Here is a 22833-nt window from a genome sequence, read left to right on the forward strand (position 1 = left end):
GCGCCCATCTGAAATTTTGTCAGATGGAAGATAGGGAACCTCTGAACTGCCTGGCATGGTGAAACAATTCGGCGTCCATATATGGACGCCTCATTGAAACCGGACGCCCGATTGATAGAAAATTGTAAATGTACGGAAGCTCTATTGATAGTTGGATATATATATATATATATGTATATATATATATATATATATATATATATATATATATATACATATATATATATATATATATATATATATATATATATATATATATATATATATATATTCTTTTTCGCAGTGTATGACCCAAACGCGTCGTAAGCAAGGAAGTATATTTTCGAGGAAATGTTAGACTGGGTCACTGTGATCACATCTTACTATATATCGTCTAAGCAGTCGGTTGCAAAAGGTATCGAAAATATTTTTTCTGAAAATTTATTTTTCGCAGTGTATAACTCAAACGCGTTCCATGCATAATGAAGCAATTTTATATTTCAATTACATAAATCGATTTTCTGCAACAAATATCGATTATGACTTATTATATATTCCTATACAACAATATTCATTCTGCTAATAGTGCGGATACACGCCACTGATCGCTCGATAGAGTTCGGAAAATTTAGCAGCTGGGTCTGGCAGCCAACTTCACATAGCTGTCAAAATTGCTGTCTCGCACGGGAAGCACCCCTGGATGGATAATCTTAAAGATGTTGTTTCCTTCATGTTTTGTTGTCTATATACATATTTCATGTGTATTATTGAAAATAATTCACTAATAAAAAACATTTTCGATAATAATTCAGTGTTAAAGTGTGAATGTTAAAATCGAACGAAAAGAAAAACTACAAAATGTTCTAGTTCAGTACAGACTGCCATAGGTGTGTTTTATTCTCAATCTGTCATTTTCTGCTCGATCAATATACATCGAGCACAAGTTGTGTTTTGTTGGCACTCAGATTACAGATTAAGTCATTTTTGTCAAAAGTTGTTCGTTATCTATGCTCGATGTATCTAGATCTAACAAAGAGAGCGAATCACTTTTGGCGTGAACAATAGATTTGGAATATGATCGATGCCATCGATCGATATGCCATCTAGTACGGACTCGCAGAATGGTGACATAGTTTCTTTTATTGCTTCTTGGAAATTCCGACTGGCTAAGTTAAGGAATAACGCAGGGAGTGAAATCGAATGTAGCAGTCAGCGGCAGAAAGATTGTAAAACTATTTTTTCTGTTCAAGCTTTCAAGGTGTTTATTGTCTCTTCATCATGAACTCTACAATATACGATCTTTGTCACAGATTCTTTTCAATTTTGAAATTTCATCAATGAATTTCAATTAGCTTCCAACTTTATAATTATCAGTCCGGATGCGAAAGCTCTTTTCAACAACATCTTTTGTATTACAGCCATTAACAATATAACTAAATTGATTAAGGCTTTCGCGGCCAAGATTTTCAGTGTTATGATCTTCGTTCGGGATTGAAGGCCGTCGTGGTTTGGAACTGTATCCTAACGTTTCGCCAGCACGAGTGGCTGACTTCTTCAGAGGTCTATTCATCTTGGTGGTTCACCGATGACTCGTGATTACTAGTTCGTAAGCTGTATTTATGTTGACGCAGGTAGCCCGACTTTCTAATTGGTGCGTTGTTATTGGCCGAAGTGTTATTACCTGTTACATTGCGTTGCACTGCTGACACCTTAGCATCTTTGGGCAAAGTGTTATTACCTGTTACATTGCGTTGCACTGCTGCCACCTTAGCATCTTTTAGTATGGGATTCCAAATCCGGTTGTAGTTTTCTGTGTGTTTGTGGATTTCTATGGCTTCCCATACAAGCCGACTGTGGTATTTATGATCGGGTGCAAGTAGTTTCACATCTTCAAACAGTATCGTATGATCTCCTTCACTAAACGCGTAACCCTAAGGGTTACAGATAGAATCGGAAAAATCCTAAGGAAGCATAACATAAAAACAGTGTTGAAGCCCACCAGGAAAATACAACAAAGCATGAGATCTGCGAAAGACAAAAGAGATCCACTTTCAGCTCCAGGGGTATACCATGCACCTGCAGGAAAGTTTATATCGGTACCACCAGAAAATTCATGGGTACAAGGCTGAATGAACATCGGAGAAACTATAGATTAGGTTAAATGGAAAAATCGGCAGTAGCGGAACACGCGTTTAGTGAAGGAGATCAAACGATACTGTTTGAATATGCGAAACTACTTGCACCCGATCATGGATACCACAGTCGGCTTGTACGAGAAGCCATAGAAATACACAAACACACAGAAAACTACAACAGATAAGAGGAAGCGATAACGCCTAACCGGATTTGGAAACCCATACTAAAAGATGCTAAGGTGGCAGCATGGCAGCAGTGCAACGCAATGTAACAGGTAATTACACTTCGATCAATAATAACGTACCAATTAGGAAGGCAGGCTACCTGTGTCCAACGATTATGGACATACATACGATTTTGTTAGACACGTCACGTGGTCTCATGACGTAACAGTGGTGACTCTGGATTGATTCGGTACTGCACGTTTAAATTAAAATAAACAAATTTCAGTTAAATCCCTTATAAAAATATCATTTTTATATAGGATTGAATACTTAATATAAATGGATCAATACTAAGTAAAAATGTTTCTTTCGTGGATGATAGGGCGAGCTATTTTGTTCTTTTTGAAAGAAAGATCTTCCATCAGTTTTTTATTATTTTCGTTAAAACTATAACTCCCACAAAAATGTTGTAATGAATTTTTTTTTGGATAATAATATTATCTAAAAAATTTTCCATAACTTTTTGTTCCACCTTTTATAATAAACGCTTAATAATCAAAAATGTATATAAGCAATAAATTGTTTAAAGTTGTAACACCTTTTTTTATTTATCTGACAGAAAATACATGATACGGTTTTTATTTTTTATTAAGAAAATAAGAAATTTAGATAGAATAATTTAACTTGAACTTTGTTCCATAAATGATGAAATTGATAAATCTACAATTTAATATGTTATAATACTATATTAGAGCACAAAGGAACTACTTTAACCACTAAATATATTTGAATTATATTTTTTGCATAAATGTAGAAAAATAAATTCAAAGGACTAATGTATTACTTTATTTAATTTTCGATTTCTTTTTCTATTATCAGAATTGTTTGATTTTTTTAAGTGACCTATTTTTGTCAGCCTTTAAACTATTATATTTCATTCTGATAATTGTTCTCAGTTTGCAAAATTCAGAAATAATATTTAAAGGAAAATCTTCTCTTTTTGCAGTTTTTTTTATTTACGACGCAGAAGCAAACCTATAAAAAACCAATATTTATTTTTAGCAGTAAATTAATAGAATAAGTTTTTACCTAACAATTCATTTTCAAGGTCTTGTTCATAATCATTTTCTGAAAAATGTTTAGAAAAAACAAATCCATTTTTGAGAGTGAATTTATCCCCTTTTTTGCAACGACGAATCCATTCTTTTTGCAGAGCTGTAGAAATCATATCTTTAGCAGTAGCAAAAGAGTGAAATATTACATCAGTAACACCGCTTCTCTTCAAAGTCAACTGATTGCTTTTGCAAGTTACCACTGCACAAATACGACCAGACATTTTCACTAAAAATTACGAGGTTATTTAATGGTTAGACAATTATTGCTATTACTTACAAAAATGTGAATATTTTCAATTTTTATCTCAATTTAATTTAAAAATGTTCAAAAAACAAAAAAAAAGATCCGCAATGGCGAAAAACAAACCTCAAAACGGAAGAAAATAACAGAGTCTTATATGGCGTCTACTCGTTACACCAGTTTAAAAAATGTCCAAAAGTACAAAAAAAATACGACTTTCACAATAACAAACTCAATGTTCCAGAAACCTAATTGGTATAGTTAAATAAAAATTTAATCAAAACATACAAAAACGATGTAATACTTTCCGAAAATAATCCTCAAAGCTGTCATAACATAGCTGCCATAACACACAGTCTTATGGCAGCTACTAAAAGTGTCACCAGTGTTACGTCACATCTACTCGGCGCTTGTTTAACGTGACGATATATGTAAGTAAGCAATCCTGTATGTTCATAATCGTTGACCTGTGTCAACATAAATACAGCATACGAACTAGAAATCACGAGTCATCGGTGAATCATCAGGATGAATAGACCTCTGAAAAAGCCAGCCACTCGTGCTGGCGAAACGTTAGGATACAGTTCCAAACCACGACGGCCTTCAAACCCGAACGAAGATCATAACACTGAAAACCTATAATAGTCTGTACTGAATCTAGAATTTTTTTTCCTTCCATTTGATTTTGACATTGACACTGAATTATAATTTAAAATAGTTCTTTTCATTACTGAATCATCCTCAACAATACACATAAAACATGTATATGAATAACAAAACATGTAGAAAACCACATCTTTAAGATTATCGAGGTAGCAATTTTGGCTGTGTTGGACAGCTGGACCCAAAATAAATAAAAAAAGAAGAAGAAGACGTGGATGACATTTCTCTTCAAGAGTTGACAAAATTTAATAAAAATAAAGAATTCCCCTTTGATTGATAACATATTCTCTGTATTCAAAGAAAATGGCTGATGATTGTGGAAGAATTATTAAGAGAGAGCTTGAATCTGTTGGGAATGACGTGGTTTCTGAAACAATTTTCATGAAATGTGAAATTGAAATGGTCAGTGAATCTGGAAATTACGATATGTTTGGTAGTGAAATGGTTATCCATAACCTCGAAGAAAAATGTGATATAGATCAGATTAAAAGTGAAAATATCATTGATGTTTACCATGAACCCAAATCAGAAAAATGTATAGAAGAAATATGTCAAGGCCCTCAAAATAAGTTCCTAGATATACAGGGTAAGATATGACTCATGATTCAAAACCCACATTTTCCTTCACCACAGGTAATGTCTGATGGAAATTTTTTGCATTCAGTAATTTAATCTCAAGCGATTCAAATTCCACGTGAATCGCTACTTTCTCATAGGCACCGCTCTTAGAGTGCCTCAATGATTTTCTGTAGTGCTTGTGTTTTGCCCTTGAAAAAAATTCCAATCCTATTCAATATGACAGGTAGTTTCAATTTCAGATTGTTAGGTTGATGTTTAACATGAAGTCACATGATTCTTTCATGGAAATTTTCAAGAGTTGAAAGATTTTGACATTGTGCTGCATTTAAATATATAAATGTTGCTTGCACATAAAAAAAACATGAAAATCTGCAGAAGAAAAACAATTACCACCACCAATATTGCACTAGAGTATCTGCAATTGAAAACTAGCCAACTTATGCAGGGGTAAAAATATATAATAAACTCCCTGTAATACTCTCGATTTCAAAAAATCACTGAAAGATTTCTTATTGGCTAAAGCAAATTATACATTACAAAAATATTTCAATGATTGAGTTTTTGTATGAATAATCTGGTAAATATTCGTTTTGAGGGCACCCTGCGATTTTGAAAACATTTTTGAGAGTTTTTACGTATTTTGATGCGTAGGTTACGAATCCGAAAGAAAAAAGCGGCGCTCTCCCTTATTTACAAAGTTAAGGCCCTTCAAAGTTCAGAAAAGGGCAACTTTTCAGCCTTCTTTTTCACAAGATAAACTATTTAAAAACAAGCATTTATTCACTTTATACCGTATGCCACCTTAATTGACACTTTTGAATTCAACAATCAACATTTTTCTTATAAAAAACTTAATTTAAAAACGAATGCTTGCATCAGTCGTACCAACTATGCCATTAACCTTAAAAACGTAATAATACGATTTATAACCAAAAAGCAGCTCCGTACATTCTTTAACATTTTTATTGGAAAAATGTTGATATATATATATATATATATATATATATATATATATATATATATATACAGTGTGTCTCACTTCTCATGGAAACACCTCCGTATCTTCCGTAATATTCCAGGTAGAACGATGAAACTCTCAGGACTGATGGAAATGCTCAAAATGCACCTACCACCTGAATGGGGTTGGCCAAAGTGATATACACTGTCCGCCACTCACGATAGAACACCCCATTTTTAGGTAAAACATATTACGGCGCAAAATAGTTCGCTTCCAATACCTGAACCCCTTCATTCTATCTGGAGAATACTCTCAGGTATGAAAGATACAGATGCTGTGAGATGCTATCATCCATTTTGAGCCTATCTGAGGAAAATGTCACAGCACCACTTTTTCAGATTATCGAGATAGTGTGAAGCAGTATATGAAAAATTATCGCTGGCAGCATCTATTATAACTGAAGAAGATTATTCGTAAAACTAATTCTGGTTGCTGAACATCCAAATTCTATCCCAACCAGAAGTGAGAGCTCTCGATTGATGAGCAAAAACTGCAGAAAATGGAAAAAATCTATATTCAAAGGTTCACATCTCGAAAACTGTACAATTCTGAGCTTTGGCTGTGGACACTTTCAATCAGCACATCAAGAACTACAACATAATAAAATTTCGGCAAAATTCAAGGCAAGCCATTTCTTATAAGAAATGTGCGGGGTCCTTTATCAAAATATTGAGGAAACATTTTACCATCCGAAACAAAATTAATCTTCATACTCATTGCAACACCGAAACAACTGTTAATTTTTAAAGAAAAAAATCGCACTCGGTGAACAGGTAGAATTTAGATTATTTTACCTACTTGCTGAATTGTTGTCTGAAATCATTCGAAGGGATTGAATTACATCAGTTTCATTGAATCATGCGGTGCCGAGAAATCACCATGGAAAACTGTTGCTCATTGATATTTACTGTCAACCTGACAATATTGTTGAAAGATCTTGTATTAATCCCCAGACCAGTTTTCATCGCATTTGTTGTTTCTAGTATTGTTGTTCTTTGAATCACCGTTGTTCCTGTTGTTTCTGCCGTGTTTTTGTTCCCATTGTGTTTATTGTTCCTGTATTTGTGTTGGATATTGTTCCTGTGTTTCAGTTGTTTTCTGTTCGTGAATTCCTGTTTATATTTTAATATTTCTGAAGTTCTCATTTTAACTGATATCAGCTCATTTTGATTGACAAAGTTCAACATGGCACGTCTGTCACTTCAAGCAAAAATTGAAATTGTTTTAATTGTTGGTAAAGGGATGAGGTCTTATCGTGAAGCGGCCGCTGAATTTAATAGAAGACACCCGCTAGAGGTAGCTGTACACCCTGGAACTGTACGTAAAATATATAATCTATTCGTGAGCACCGGCCAAGTAACAAAGAAAGGAAAAATTGTAAAATATCATATTGATAATGATACGATATTGGCGGCTCATCAAGCTGATCCTAGAATTAGTTTGAGAAACTTATCGCTTCAACTCAATCAATCAATCAATCAATCAATTTATTCATTGTAAATGAAACATTACAACGTCGTTATTTCCTTAGTATTAAAATTAAAATACATATACACAGAGATGCACAGATCAAAATAAAATAAATAAATATATACAAAATTATCATACACATGTAAACCTACAAGAGATGTAGTACATGTATTATTCATTTATAAAATCTTCTATTGAATAGAAACATTTTTCTATTAGGACATTTTTCAGCCAGATGGAGAATTCATTCGAGTGTTTCTTTTTTGCAAAGTCTGGAATTTTATTATATAATTTTGCGCCCCAATAATCGCATCCTTGCTGTGTTTTCTTCAATCGATGAAGAGGAACTTGCAGTAAATCTTTATTTCTGGTATCATAAGAATGATTGAGTACATTTTTTGAGAACATCTCTGGATTTGCGTGAACATATTTTAGACAACTATATATATATGCACTGGGAATGGTGAGGATTCTTTGTTGACGAAAAGCCTCTTTGCAGCTATCTCTATATGCAAGTCCGCATAGAATTCTGATGGCTTTTTTTGCTGAACAAATATTTTGTTTGAATCAGAACTTGTGCCCCACAAAAGGATTCCGTAAGTTGCTATGCTGTGAAAGTTTGAAAAATAGGTTATTTTAGCCGCTTGATGTGTTGAAATTGTTTTCATTCTCCTTATACAATATATTGCTGAATTAAGCTTCTTACTCATTTTGCTTATTTGTACCTTCCAATTTAGTTTTGAGTCCAGATGTATTCCAAGGAATTTTAGTGATTTTTCCTCTGTATTGTTTTTGCTTGAAATCATTAGCCTTTGAGTTTTTTCTTTGTTTAGCAGGAGTATATTTGCCGTAAACCAAATATCTGCTTCGGCTAGAACTTGCTCTGTCTGTTGTCTTATGTCATCTTCATCTTTGCCTTTAACTAGAAAAGTTGTATCATCTGCATATGCACTTGATGCATAAACCTTGATATTTTCGAGAAGATCGTTTGTGTAGATGATAAACAGAATTGGCCCTAAAATAGAACCTTGAGGCACTCCTTGAGTTACCGGAATTGTCTGAGATAGTGAATTTTTCCACCATGTCGATTGAAAACGATTTGACAGGTATGACTTGAGCAGTTTATACGAAATTCCTCTTACTCCATAATATGATAATTTCTCTAACAGTATTTCATGGTCAACAGTATCGAAAGCTTTACTCAAGTCACAGCTTAATATCTGGGAGTCCTCTTGATTATCAATGGCATCTATGATTTTTTGAATAATCTCTATCATTGCTGTCATTGTAGATTTTCCTTGCTGATATCCATGCTGAGAGCTGTTGAAAAATGCTGAACTGTCAAAGAACTGGACTAATCTCTTTTTGATTACCATTTCGAAAATCTTTGATATTACTGGTAGAATTGAAATGGGTCTAAAGTTATTTGGAATATCTTCCCCTTTTTTAAAAACTGGTATAACTTTTGCATGCTTTAGTTCATCTGGAAACACCCCTTCGTTTATGCATTTATTGATTATTAATGCAATAGGTTGCGCTATTACATCACCTAAGTCCTTCAAAATTGTGGTTGAAATTCCAAATATATCTTCAGTTCGTTTACGTTTAATTTTGTTTAAAATTTGTTTAATTTCTTTTTCATCCGCTTCAGAAAAATAGATTGATCGGACATTATCTATATTATTATTTCTCAGCATTTCAATAGAGGGAACATTGATTTTTCCTATTTTACTTGCTGTTTCTGATCCTACCATTGCAAAATAGTCGTTTAACTCATCAGCCATGAGTTTAGATTTGTTGATTTTTGTAATATTCGGTGCTGTTTCAGACTTAATAATATTCCATATTGCTTTAGTTTTGTCGACAGCCTGTGCAATGTACTCTTCATTATACCTCTTTTTTGTTTCTATTATGTTTCTATTATAATCGTGTTTGTACTGAACATAAGCTCTTTCTGATGCTTCATCTGATCTTACTTTCCTTATTGTGTCTAAGGCATCCAATCTATTTTTCATCTTTTTCAGTTCTTCAGTGTACCATTTTGACGATTTTGTTCTTCTTTTATTTGTCTTTTCTTTTATAGGAAAACATGATTCATATATTGTCAGAAATGCATCATGGTAGCATGTGTAGGCTGTACAGGGATCAAGATTTTCAAGTAATGTTGTCCAATCCAATTCTGATAATTTCTTTTTGCATTTTTCAATGTTTTTAATATTTATGTTTCTCGCTGTCACCATGTGATTTTTTATTCTTTCATCTTTTTGAGACAAATTTAGTATTTGTCCCATATGATCTGACATATGTAAATTTACTGTTTGAGAGTTCGTTTCAGAAATTGTGTTTGTGAATATGTTATCGATGCAGCTTTGAGATCTATATGTTACACGTGATGGTTCTACAGTTGTTTTATGTAATCCATAGGATGACAGCCGATCCTCCACAGAACAGCATGTGTTACTTTCAGTCATGAAATCGATGTTAAAATCTCCCGCTAAATAAATATTTTCCATATTATTCGTTCCTGTTATAAATTGCAAGACTGAGTCCAGCTGTTCTAAAAATATATCGATTTCTCCTTGTGGCGATCTGTAGAGTGCCAGAATTATTCCATATTTTGTTATAACTCCAACGATTTCAATCTGCATTTCAATTGAAAAACCTGCCACCTCTTTCATTTCTCTGTACTCCATATTGTTTCTGAGAAGTATCATTATCCCCCCATGTATGTGATGTGTTCTAGAGTAGTAAGTCCCCACAGTGAAATTTTTAATAACTAAGGTATCTATTTGCCACTGATTTAGCCAGTGCTCTGTCAATACTGCAATTTTTATTTCCTCTTGTTGATTTAGATATGCAGTCATTTGATCAATTTTATTATTTAAACATTGTATATTGAGATTTAAAATTTGATTTTGTTTCACATGCCCTTTGGAGCAATCTGGCTTAGCCGAGGATATAAAAAATTATATTGTAAGTTTTCTTCCTGTGTCTCAGTTTCCATTAATTCTTCAGATAGAGTAGCCTGTCTAATAGGTTGCGAATTTTCACTGTGACCTGTTTTTCCTTCATCGTTTATAACGCTCATATTGGTTGTAGAGGATCCTAAAAACATTTTGGTTTTCAATTTTAAAACTTTCACTAGCAATTTACATATATGCCATTTTCCGGTTTTGTTGATGTTCCTGTTATCTCGGTAGTAGTTCCTTCTTTGCAGGACATTGTTGCATTCTACAACTATTAAAGGAAGGCCAGCAAGATGTGTTTCCTTCAGGAGAGAAATATGATTTATGTATTTTCTCTCGTTCATGTATGTCTTATCGTACCTTTAAGGTTCAGTCAAAATCATTAGGTTTGTTTTATGTGACATTTCTGCCAGCTCTATAGTAGAGATATTGTCAATTCTGTTAGGCCATATAATTAGGAGATCCGTTTTTGACAGATGCTGGCTTGCATTTATTGAAGTCTTCATCAATTCAATTTCAGTACAATTTGGTTTTAAGATTGATTCAATTGTATATTCTCCTGATAATTGTTTTCTTAAGAAACCTGCCACATCCCGACCATTATTTCCAGCAACAAAAATGATTTTCTTATCGTTTTTTGCATTATTTTCCTCCAAGTTTTTCGTTTTTATATCTTTCCTGTTATTTTCCCTGTGGTTTTTGTCTTTATATTCCATGATTACACCAAATTTATTTCTATTTGCAGTAAAGTCACTCTCTACGGCATTGGTGGATGAGTCAGTAGTCTTTTTTACTGTTGTCCCATTTTTATCTGTTTGGGTGTTCTCATTTTTTGTTTCTCTTGGATTTGTTTGTGTATGATTATCTTTGGTTGGTCTGTTTTTGTCCACAAATTTTTTTTCTAGCACCTTGATTTTTTGTTTTAATTCAGATATAAGTATTTCTTGCTGTTTTAATAGACTGTTCATTTCCGCTTCATTTTTCGTAGCTTCTTCAACAAACTGTTTGTGTTGTTTTTTCAATTCAGTTATGTGTTTGTTCTTCATTTCCCCATCTTCACTCAACTCTGATATTGTTTTCTCCAAAGTGATGAGTTCCATGTCCTGTTCATCAGTTTGTTCATTACAACAAATAATTTTGTTGCCACTCATCTTTTTTATTTTTCTGTATCTGGGTAAGCAACTTTTGTGAAAAATACTGGCACATTTTGTGCAGACATAGTTACAGAATGGCTTATTTTTACAACATTTATAGGCATTGTTTACACAGACTTCTACACTGGTAGTCATTTTCGTAAGATGAGCAATATGAGCCGCAGTAAAATATGGAGGTGTTTAAAGAGGCATAAAATACATGCGTTCAAACCCAAATTTTTACATACTTTGCACGAAGGAGATGAAATCCGCCGTATGGAGTATTGTTCATGGATGCAGGGAAATTATCTCAATGACAGGAATTTTTTAAAGTATATCTTATACAGTGATGAGGCTACCTTTACCACGAATGGTGTTGTATCTTCCCAGAACATAAATAGAATAGAATAGTTTATTGGTGCTGCTTAACATAAAGTTTTACACAAGTCAAAATTGTTGAGATACTTGTCAAAATTATAAAAAGCCTTACTGGTCAAATAATTTTTTAAACTATTTTCAGTTTATTCTTCTCCAGATTTTTAATATGTACTGGTCATTTATTATAAAATTCTGGAGCATAGTATAATGTAGCATTTCTAGATTTTTGTAGCCTCAGACTAATTATTCTTATGTCTTCTTTTTTTCTTGTATTATGGTTATGTATGCTGCTCTGGGATTTATACTGATTGAGATTGTCTTGGACATATAATATACATTCATATATATATATATATATATATATATATATATATATATATATATATATATATATATATCTCGATGGAATGGTTAGTATTTTCAATTCTATGAATTTATCTCTAACTTCAGCAGGATACTCTAAATTAGTAAGAACACGCACTGCTCTCCGCTGAAGGCCAAATACTCTGGAAGCATGAGGAGAATGTCCCCATACTAATGTGGCATAAGTACATACAGTCTGTATAAGAGCATGGAATGCCATTAAACAGATACTCTGTTCCACAACTGGTCTGAGATTTTTTAATAAATAAATGTTTTTTCCTACTTTTTTGCTATGTGGTTAACATGGCAATCAAGTTTCAGAGTGGGATCTAAGAGTACTCCCAGAAGTTTTACTGAGTCTGGATTTTCTGGTATTTCTAAGGTTTTGGGCTGAACAAAATCCAAATTGGTTGGTGAATTGTAGAGACCAAATATCTCAGAAAGTTAATGTGTGGTGTGGTATCCTGAACGAAAATTTTATCGGGCCATTTTTTTTCAATCAAAATTTAAACAGACGACTATTCGTTGATTTTCTCGAAAATGCATTTTCCGATGTGTTGGAAGAACTACCTTTGGATGTGAGACATAGCATGATTTTTCAGTTAGATGGTTCACCAGTTCACAATAGTGGCATAACAAGGGTTTGGTTGAATAGGAATCTACCTATGAAATGGATAGGACCCAATAGCCCTCTCGTAGTATGGCCACCACGATCCCCAGATTCAACTCCACTGGATTTTTATTTATGGGGAAACTTTAAAAATGAAGTTTATGAGTTTAGGCCAACAAATAAGGAAGATCTTGCAAGAATTATACAAGCGTGAAGAGAAATCACACCTAGAGAACTGAGAAGAGTTGGAGGAAATAATAGAAGGCGCATAGAAAAATGTATTCGATTGGAGGGAAATTTCATAGACGGCACGAAAATATAAAATTGTCAACAGTTAAATCATTTGAAATTGATTGTTTTGTTTTTTAATTGAAAATGTGATTTTGAAAGTAGTACTTCGAAAGAATTTTGAACTACATAACATTTTTCGCCACAAAATATCCTTGTTTTTTTTAAATAATGGGAAAATGAGAATATGACCTAACGGTAACCATCCTAAATAAAACCTCACTGATTACATGTTTCCGTTCCTCTTACAAAATTACCATGTTCTCTCTTATTGAGAAGGAATAACTTCCCTGACAACAAAATAAAAAATTAATTATTTATGTGAAAACAAAAGTCGAGTTTCTCTTAAACAATTTCGTTCATGTTTTGATGTCAAAATCAAAAAAATCTACTGCAATTATTACGTAAGATACGGGGGTGTTTCCATGAGAAGTGAAACAAATTCGGATTTCTCAGGACTGAAATTTTTTCAGGAAAAAAGTGTAATCGTAGTAAGTTGGTAGTCCTGATCACGAAACTGAAGGAATTTTGAGCCTATTCTGCCCCCTAATTAATATGTTTTACCGTAAAAATGGGGTGTTCCATCGCGAGTGGCGGACAGTGTATATCACTTTGGTCAACCCCATTCAGGTGGTAGGTGCATTTTGAGCATTTCCATCAGTCCTGAGAGTTTCATCGTTCCACCTCGAATATTACGGAAGATACGGGGATGTTTCCATAAGAAGTGAGACAAATTAGGATTTTTCAAGACTGAAATTGTTTCAGGAAAAAAGTGTAAACATAGTAAGTTGGTAGTCCTGATTACGAATCTGAAGGAATTTTGAGCCTATTTTGCCCCCTAATATGTTTTACCGTAAAAATGGGGTGTTCCATCGCGAATGGCGGACAGTGTATATCACTTTGGCCAACCCCTTTCAGGTGGTAGGTGCATTTTGAGCATTTCCATCAGTCCTGAGAGTTTCATCGTTCTACCTGGAATATTACGGAAGATACGGAGGTGTTTCCATGACAAGTGAGACACACTGTATATATATAAGAGAGATTTTATCGAGTGGGTATGATATAAAAATCAAAAATGAAACAATTAGTGGACACAACACTCCAAAAGTGGGGCAAACCGCGGACACGTGTTTCTGGCTATTGGCCTCATCAGCGCGGTGTAGCCAAGTGTAAAGATGGGCAACACTTGTTTGCCGAAAGCAGGAAATAACACATATGCACGGAGTCAACAACAGAAGCCAACCGCACATTTGTGGTTCCAGTTAGCCTGGGAATTCTAGGTCTTCTAACTGGAACCACAAATGTGCGGTTGGCTTCTGTTGTTGACTCCGTGCATATGTGTTATTTCCTGCTTTCGGCAAACAAGTGTTGCCCATCTTTACACTTGGCTACACCGCGCTGCTGAGGCCAATAGCCAGAAACACGTGTCCGCGGTTTGCCCCACTTTTGGAGTGTTGTGTCCACTAATTGTTTTATATATATATATATATATATATATATATATATACAGGTGCCTGATGGTTTTACTTCAAATCTCTGCACGCCATTAGCTGGGTGGGTTGTTATTTTTTCGTTAGGTATCTGCCACACGGACCTACAGAGTCAGAGTCTGAAATGCTTTATTGCCATAAAAGTTTATGTTTTGTTGACAAAGCAGGCTTAAGAACTAAAACAATCTGAAATAAAGGTCAAAAATTTAAAACAAGATATTAATATGGCTCAAGCACACTTCAAAAAGTTTATGGTAAAAGTCTGTGATAAAAAATTTTATATGTTGACAAAACAGGCTTAAAAACTAAAACAATCAGAAACATTAAAATAAAGGTCAATAATTAAAATAAGATATTAATATGGCTCAAGCACACTTCAAAACGTCTATGGATAAAATTCTGCGATAAAAAATGTTATAAGTTGGATTATAAGTTGCGAAGTCATTCGAAAGAAATTCCTCAATAGTATAATAAGCTTTATCTAGCAGAAGTTTTTTATTCTTTTTCGAAACTGTTTGTAGCATGTTAACTTTCTGATTGAAAGGGGGAGATGATTGAAATATTTTTTGCTATTTATAAAGAATCGAATTTTTAATTTGTGCTGTTGAATGGCATAACTCTGACTTGAGTTCGAGATGTTATCTTTCTGCTTTTTGTGCATTAGGCAGACTGTTTCTAAAATAAAGAGGCAGTAGACTGTTAAGATGTGATGTGCTGAAAAAAGAGGCTTACAGGAATCTTGCACTCCAGCTCTGGTAATGAACTCACTGCTCTTTTTTGTATTGTGAAAACTTGACTCAATAAGTTTTGACAGCTGCTCCCCCAGAAACAAATTCCGTACCGCAAGTGGGACTCGAAAAGTGCAAAGTATGCTTTTCTAGCAGAGTGATAGTCCAAAGAGTTAGAGATAGACCTTATCGCATAACAACTTTAGGATAATTTTTTGCATAGTATACTAATATGCGTTCCAAATTTTAATTTGTTGTCTATATTGAGGCCTAAAAATTTGTTCTCTAGTTTATGATCAATGATGTGTTCTTCAAGAATTATATTTATTTATTTATGTGTATATATATATATATATATATATATATTGGGCAAGCCCAATTCGGATATAAGTAGTACAGTGCTATGTAGTACTTGATACAATACAGTGGATTAAAAGTAAGTTATAACAATAATACAATTCCGAAGTAAGATAGCAAATAAATTATTAAGAAAAAATTAAAATGTATAACAAAATGAAGTAATATAATTCTTACAGGCAAGTAACACTAGACAGAGAGTATTAGATGGTTAGGTGAAGAATATAGTTTTTAAAGCGGGATACTGATATATTAAATATTTGAAGGTTGTTTAAAGAGTTAGCCAATCTAAGAGTTCTGGGAATAAAGCCGTTATATGAATAATTGAATCTGTGAAAAGAAACGTAAAACATTTGCGCCTGTCTAGTTGAACGACTGGGGACATGTAAAGATGTTTTGGAGAGAAGCTCGGGACTGATACTCAGTCCGTTGATAATTTTGAATAGACGTATTAAATCTCTATGTTTTCTGCGAGTCTCAAAAGAAGGTATGTTCAAAATGCATTCCAATGCAGTATAGTCATAGTATACACGCACCTTGAAGGCAATATATCGCAGGAAATTGTGCGGTACGACCTCGAGTTTCTTTTTTTGTGTAACGTAGTGAGGGGACTAAACTATGGAACAATAATCGAGATGAGATCTAACCAGGGAAAAATAAAGAGATTCAATAGCAGTGATGTTGATGAAATCACGAGTGGTTCTCTTTATGAAGCCAAGCATCTTCATAGATTTTGGAATTACAGCGTAAATGTGTGATTTATAGCTAAGTGTGGAGTCTAGGATCACACCTAGATCTTTGGTTTCAGTAGCAGAATGTAAGGTCCGATTATTTATTCTATATTCAAAAATGATTGGGTGATGTGTTCGATGAAAGCGAAGAAATTGGCATTTGGATGCATTCAAATTTTGCAAACACCAGTTGATAGGCAATCTATATCGTTTTGTAGACACAATGTATAAGCTTCACTTTTAATTATTTTGAAACATTTTAAATTGTCGGCAAATAGCAAAGCTTCGCTTTCATGAAAACAGCTGATAAGATCGTTTATAAAAAGGTTAAACAACAGTGGTCCCAAATGTGAACCTTGTGGAACACCCGATGTAACTGAGATGGTATGAGAATAATAATGATTAACTCTAACAATGTGTGTTCTTCAAGTAAGATAGTTGTTGAGCCACTGCAATATTTGCCCATCAACACCATATAAACAAAGTTTATGGATCAATAGCTCATGATTAATTTTATCAAAAGCTTTGGAGAAATCAGTGTACACAGAGTCAACTTGCAAACCCTTAGACAGAGCGTCAGACAGAAAATCAACGTAGGTAATTAGACCCAGTTCAGCTGACTTTTTGGATGTAAGTCCAAATTGTTTGGTCCCTATAATTGGGGAGCAGTCATAAGTAAGATAATCAAAAATGATGCTCTCAAAAACTTTAGGGATTACGCTAAGAATAGAAATTGGACGATAATTACACACGTCGGATTTTCGACCTGATTTATCTATCGGGGTGACATATGAGGTTTTCCAATAGTCCGGGAATTTGCCAGATGATAGGGAATTATTAAATATATAGAAAAGTAGTCGAGCTAAAATAAAGCTAAATGACTTAAGAAAAGTTGGAGGAATTCCATCAGGACCGGGGCCTTTGTTGATATTAAGTTCAGACAGTTTTTCGTACATTTTAGAGATTTCAATATGATAATTGGACACATTAACCATGGATGTAATATTGGTATCATAAGGATGTAAAGATTGACTTGTATAGACGGAAGAAAATTTATTAGCAAAAAGGTTGGCAATATCGATCCCATTGGTAGCAGTACGATTACCAGAAGTCATTGTATTAGGTATAGTGTTATTTTCCCTTTTGCTGCTTACAAATTTCCAAAAAGATTCAACATTATTAATTATAGAATGTTCAGTGTGTTGGATGTAATCTGTATAACATTGTCTGGATAAGGATTTACATCTTGATCTTAAATTGCTAAATGCTGCATAGCTTTCTGGACACCTTGCGCTCTTGTAGATCTTGTGAGCTAATTTATTTTCATAAAGTAGTTTCTTCAGCTCTGGAGAGTGCCAGCATGGAAATCTCCTTTCACAGATTTTTTTTTGAGGAACGAAGCGATCAATGATAGAATAAAGAATGTCGTAAAATATTGAAATCATATCAGAAAGCTCCTTTCCATGTAGTTCACAATCCCAATCGATTGGTTCAAGGGTCGAATTTATCGATGCATTGTCAGCGAGGAGGAAGTCATAATAATATTCTTCCCCAGATGAATATTCGTTTGAGATTTTGAGTGGCAAATAACATTCAAGTGAAGGATGATGTGAGTCTTCAGGAATTAAGATGTCGACAGCCTTTAATACCGTAAGGTCTACTGGTGATAAGATGAGATCAAGAGTAACTCCTCTATCGTTGAATATTTCGTTGGATTGAAAAAGATTGAGAAAAGCACACATATTGGATATCGTTTCAATAGAATCTATCTCAGATTGAGTGGATAGAGGCAGAGGAGAAGCAACAGAGCAATAATCCTCTACCTCCCATAATGCTGATGGAAGATTGAAATCGCCAATTAAAAAAATGTTTGCATTACTATATTGCTCATTCAAGATAATTAGCTGATCAAAGTAAGATTGGTATAAAGTTGGTGAAGATTTAGGTGGGAAATATATAACGTACCAATAATTGAATTGTTATTGAAAAGAACAAACAATTGTTCGATCGAAGGATCAGACTGAATTAGATAAACAGGAAATGATTTTTTGATAGCTATCAGTACACCACCGCCCCTGTTGAAGATACTGGATTCACTAGAGCTATATACGTTGTAGTTGGAAAGCCCAAGTTCGGCGTCGGTGAATTTAGGTGTGAGCCAGGTTTTAGTTTTTTTTAATGATTTTTGGTGTATTGTTGAAGTATTTTATAGACAAATTCTGCTCACCAGCCTGTTGACGTACTATAAGTTCATTTTTCACCGAGTCAAGTTGCTTTTTGTGATAGAGAGTTTGATCAGGTTGGAAAAATATTTCGTTAGCATGGCCTAATTTATATTTGTTTCTCAGGATTTCATGGACATCGCGAGCAGAAGACATAAAAAACTAACAAATTGATTTTTCTGCTTCGTCCATTTATTCTCATTTCTATTTCCATCCCGTGTAGTGCCCACAGAAAATGGTTTTATAATTTTACCTACGCCACTGGTATCACATAGTGATGAGTCGTTTGGGTTTATTTATATATTTTTGTACAATTTGTAACTGTTTGAGTACCTACGCTGTTTTTTGGCATGTTTTTATTCCCAAGTTCTTTTTTAAGGATTTATATTTGTGCCTTGAGCTCGGATATTATCATTTCTTTGTTTTTCCAGCTTCCAGAAGTATTTTGTTCCTTTCAGTTTCATTTCTAAAGGCTTGTTCAACAAAACGAATATATACACACATATATATATATATATATATTTGAATGATGCAACTAATTTTCCTTTATTTTCAGTATTTTAATATTAAATTTCACAAAAAGGATTTAAAGTTTTATATCTTCTATTAATTATCTGCGAGCGCTTTCAACAGCTGCTCCTACTGTCATCTTCTAGGCACTCCTCAAACTGCAGTGAAATTTAATATTTATATATATATATATATATATATATATATATATATATATATAAAGTTGAGAATCTTAGCGACTGGAGAAATGTACAGTAGAATGAAATAACGGGGTCTCTCAGTCAAAAAATCAAAAACTCTGCTTTACTTTGCCAAGCTTTCGCTTCTAGTGTGAAGCTTCTTCAGGGCCTATAATTTATTGAGTTGTGGGTTTTTTTGCCAATGAATAAAATTACAAATCATACTCGCAGTAAAAATGAGTAAAAAAAACAATTAATTGAACATATAAATCGACGAAAAAAGTTAAACATTAATGGAGTTTTTTGGTTTGACAAATGTCATACATTCACATAAATGTCATTTTTCAATGGGCATGATGATTTGATAATCTTTGACTCTAAAGGGAAAGTTGATTGATACAATTTTCATTATTATCAATATGAGTTTTGGTGTAGTTCCAGCAAGTTACTGTATATACTGCTGAGATTATCAATGTCAGTTCTCTTATTCATACAATTAGAAGACTTATTAATTTCAACCATTTCAAGAAAAAGGCGTTTGGAAATATTTAAATATTTTTTTCTGTATGTAAAACTGTGATATTAGAGTAATTTGGTTTATGTCCTGTTTCTATAGAATGTTGCGCTAATACACATTATTTCTTATTAAGCTTTATATCACTTTTATGTGAAGTTATTCTATCTTTAAGAATTCTAGATGTTGTTCCAATATAATCCAAATTACAATTGTTACAAGGAATGTTATAAATCACATTTGACTTTTTGGTAGCATCCGTTTTATCTTTTAATTTGGTATTTAAATTCTTTATAGTTTTAATATTTTTTTGGCATATTTTGATATTTTGTTCATTATGAAAAAGTTTTATGATATTTGAAGATAAATTTCCAAGATTAGGTATAGATTTGTAAGAAAAATTGATAGGTGAACTATTATTATTACATACATTTCTGCTGATTATATTGGAATTTGTATTATTGCCAGTATTGAAAATTATTTTGAGAAGTTTTCTGGGATAAGAATTTTCGATCAATATGTCTCTAAGAAGTTTGAGATAGACGGATTAAATACCCGGAAACCAGTTCAGCACACACACACACACATATTGAACGGCATAACTGATGTTTTCAGGCGTTTTTATTAAAAAAAGGTCATTAAATTTCTTTGCCATTATCGATGGATTATCCAGTATGTTATTTATTTTATTGAAATAAAATTAACTTTTTGTATCTTTAACAAGTGACCTAAGTTTTATACTAGCCTCTTTATATATATATATATATATATATATATATATATATATATATATATATATATATATATATATATATAACCTTTTAGTGGTTATAAACTATTTGGGATAGTAGAACCCCAAAAGGGTTATTCTTTGCGGTGTCAAATCAAGAGAAAAATGAATTTTTTTCAACAAATAATTTTGTTTGGTTTTTTGTTCAAAAGTAATTTTTGTACAGATTCCGGGAACGTTTTTATCAAAACAGAGGATGAAACAGTCATCGAGAAGGAAGAAGATAGCTTCAGTAAAAAGAAGTCATCAGCATTATGTCAAAAGGAGTCTGGCACTGCAAACGATCAAATCGGGAAACTTGAGATGGTACATACAACAGAGAGGCCCAGTTTGAAGATCCACGAAAAACCACAATCTGTCGAAAAATCATTTGAGTGTACAATTTGCCCCAAGTCATTTATTCACAGTAGTTCTTTGAAAATTCATGAAAGAACACATACTGGAATAAAACCATTTCAGTGCAGAATCTGCTTGAAATCGTTTATTAGTAACAGTAATTTGAAGGGACATGAAAGAACTCATACTGGGATAAAGTTATTTCAATGTAAAATATGTCTAAAGTCATTCAGTCGAAGAAGTCATTTAAAAGAGCACGAAATAATTCATACTGGTGAAAAACCATTTCAGTGCAAAATCTGCTCAAAGTCATTCACTAAATGTAGTTATTGGAGAATCCATGAAAAAACTCATAATGAGGAAAAACCATTTCAATGTAAAATCTGCCTAAAGTCATTTATTCAAAATAGTAGTTTGAAAAGACATGAAAGAATCCATACTGGAAAAAAATCATTTCAGTGTAAATTCTGCTCGAGGTCATTTTTTCAGAGTGGTAACTTGAAATCACATGAAAGAACGCATACTGGTGATGAATCACTTCAGTGTACAATTTGTCTGAAGTCATTTGTTAACACTAATTATTTGAAAATTCATGAAAGAACACATACTGGTGAAAAACCATTTCAATGCAAAATCTGCTTGAAACCGTTTAATAATAAAAGTAATTTGAAGGCACATGAAAGAACTCATACTGGGATAAAATTTCAATGTAAAATGTGCCCAAAGTCATTTGTTTTGTGTAGTTCCTTAAAGTCCCATGAAAAAATACATTCTGTCGAAAAATTATTTCAATGTTCAATTTGCCCCAAGTCATTTGGTCGCAGTAGTTCTTTGAAAATTCATGAAATAATACATACTGGAATAAAACCATTTCAGTGCAAAATCTGCTTGAAATCATTCACTCATAGTAGTAGTTTGAAAACACATGAAAGAACTCATAGTGGAAAAAAATCATTTCAATGTAAAATCTGCCAAAAGTCATTTACTCACAATAATAATTTGAAAATTCATGAAAGGATACATACTGGAATGAAACCATTTCAGTGCATAATTTGCTTGAAGTCATTCACTGAAAGTAGTAGTTTGAAAACACATAAAAGGACACATACTGGTGAAAAGCCATTTCAGTGTAAAATCTGCTTCAAGTCATTTACTCAAAACAAGAGTTTGAAAGCTCATGAAAAAACTCATTCATAATGCTTTTACATCATACGTTCAAGAAAATATGTTATTAATGATTTACTTATGGTAGCCATTTCATGTTTGTAGTAGAAATGACCCACGACAAGTTTTTGCTTGATTTATTCGCCAAAGCAAGTATAATATTGATGTGTTAATTTTCAGTTATTAGTTCAGTTTTGTAGATATGTTTTTTTGATAAGCCTTAGTACGATTTATTCGCAAAAATGAAATTGATAGGAAACTACTTTTTTTGAGGACAAAACACTAGCATTACAGGATTAGATATTCTGGTTCATGATATAGAATGCTTAGTTATGATTATTTGCCCTCATATACTTTAAATTATGTCCGTTATCTGCCGGTTTGAGACCAGTATTGCATACGACTTTATTTGTTTTAATATATTTTTGAAAACTATGTTTGTCTTGTAATTCAATAGTTGATTGTTATCACCTAGCTAGCCAAAGAAAGGTCTCGCTTGTTTGGAAATAGCAGCTCGTTTTCAAGTGAGTTTCTCCGTGTCCTCGCTTCGACGTTTCGATTACATTATTCCATCTTCACTCCAGTAACTGCTACCGTACGGTCGAGAAAGAGTGTAACGAACTTTCGGTGGCGTTAACACTGGTTCAACAGGTATCTTGTATAGTTTTCAACTGTTTCATAATGATTGTGGAAGTGACGAAAAGGCAGT

General features: G+C 33.2%; 1 protein-coding gene across 6 annotated transcripts; it reads left to right on the forward strand.

Annotated features, from left to right (window-relative positions):
• The first annotated feature begins 4492 nt into the window (after window positions 1-4492).
• On the forward strand, window positions 4493-22559 carry LOC111512934 (uncharacterized). 6 transcript variants are annotated; one of them, XM_074185910.1, is made up of 3 exons: window positions 4493-4884; window positions 13869-13886; window positions 20791-22559. In XM_074185910.1, exons 1-3 carry the CDS (start codon window positions 4602-4604, stop codon window positions 22155-22157), a joined length of 1668 nt encoding a protein of 555 aa, XP_074042011.1. In that variant the 5' UTR covers window positions 4493-4601; the 3' UTR covers window positions 22158-22559. The 6 variants fall into 6 exon arrangements, 2 of the variants coding, with proteins under 2 accessions (XP_074042011.1, XP_074042012.1); XR_012468206.1 differs by lacking the exons at window positions 13869-13886; window positions 20791-22559 and adding exons at window positions 5957-6151; window positions 6234-12178 and having other exon boundaries at window positions 4757-4884; XM_074185911.1 differs by lacking the exon at window positions 13869-13886 and having other exon boundaries at window positions 4497-4884.
• The last annotated feature ends 274 nt before the right edge of the window (window positions 22560-22833 follow it).

The sequence above is a fragment of the Leptinotarsa decemlineata genome, unplaced genomic scaffold (genome assembly GCF_025532065.1).
Source record: "Leptinotarsa decemlineata unplaced genomic scaffold, Ldec_3_MD MMD2_tig00078363_RagTag_RagTag, whole genome shotgun sequence".
Taxonomy (NCBI): Eukaryota; Metazoa; Arthropoda; class Insecta; order Coleoptera; family Chrysomelidae; genus Leptinotarsa; species Leptinotarsa decemlineata.

Bases quoted from the DNA above. Each gene is read 5' to 3' on its own strand.
- LOC111512934 (XM_074185910.1), top strand. From the start codon at position 4,602: ATGGCTGATGATTGTGGAAGAATTATTAAGAGAGAGCTTGAATCTGTT.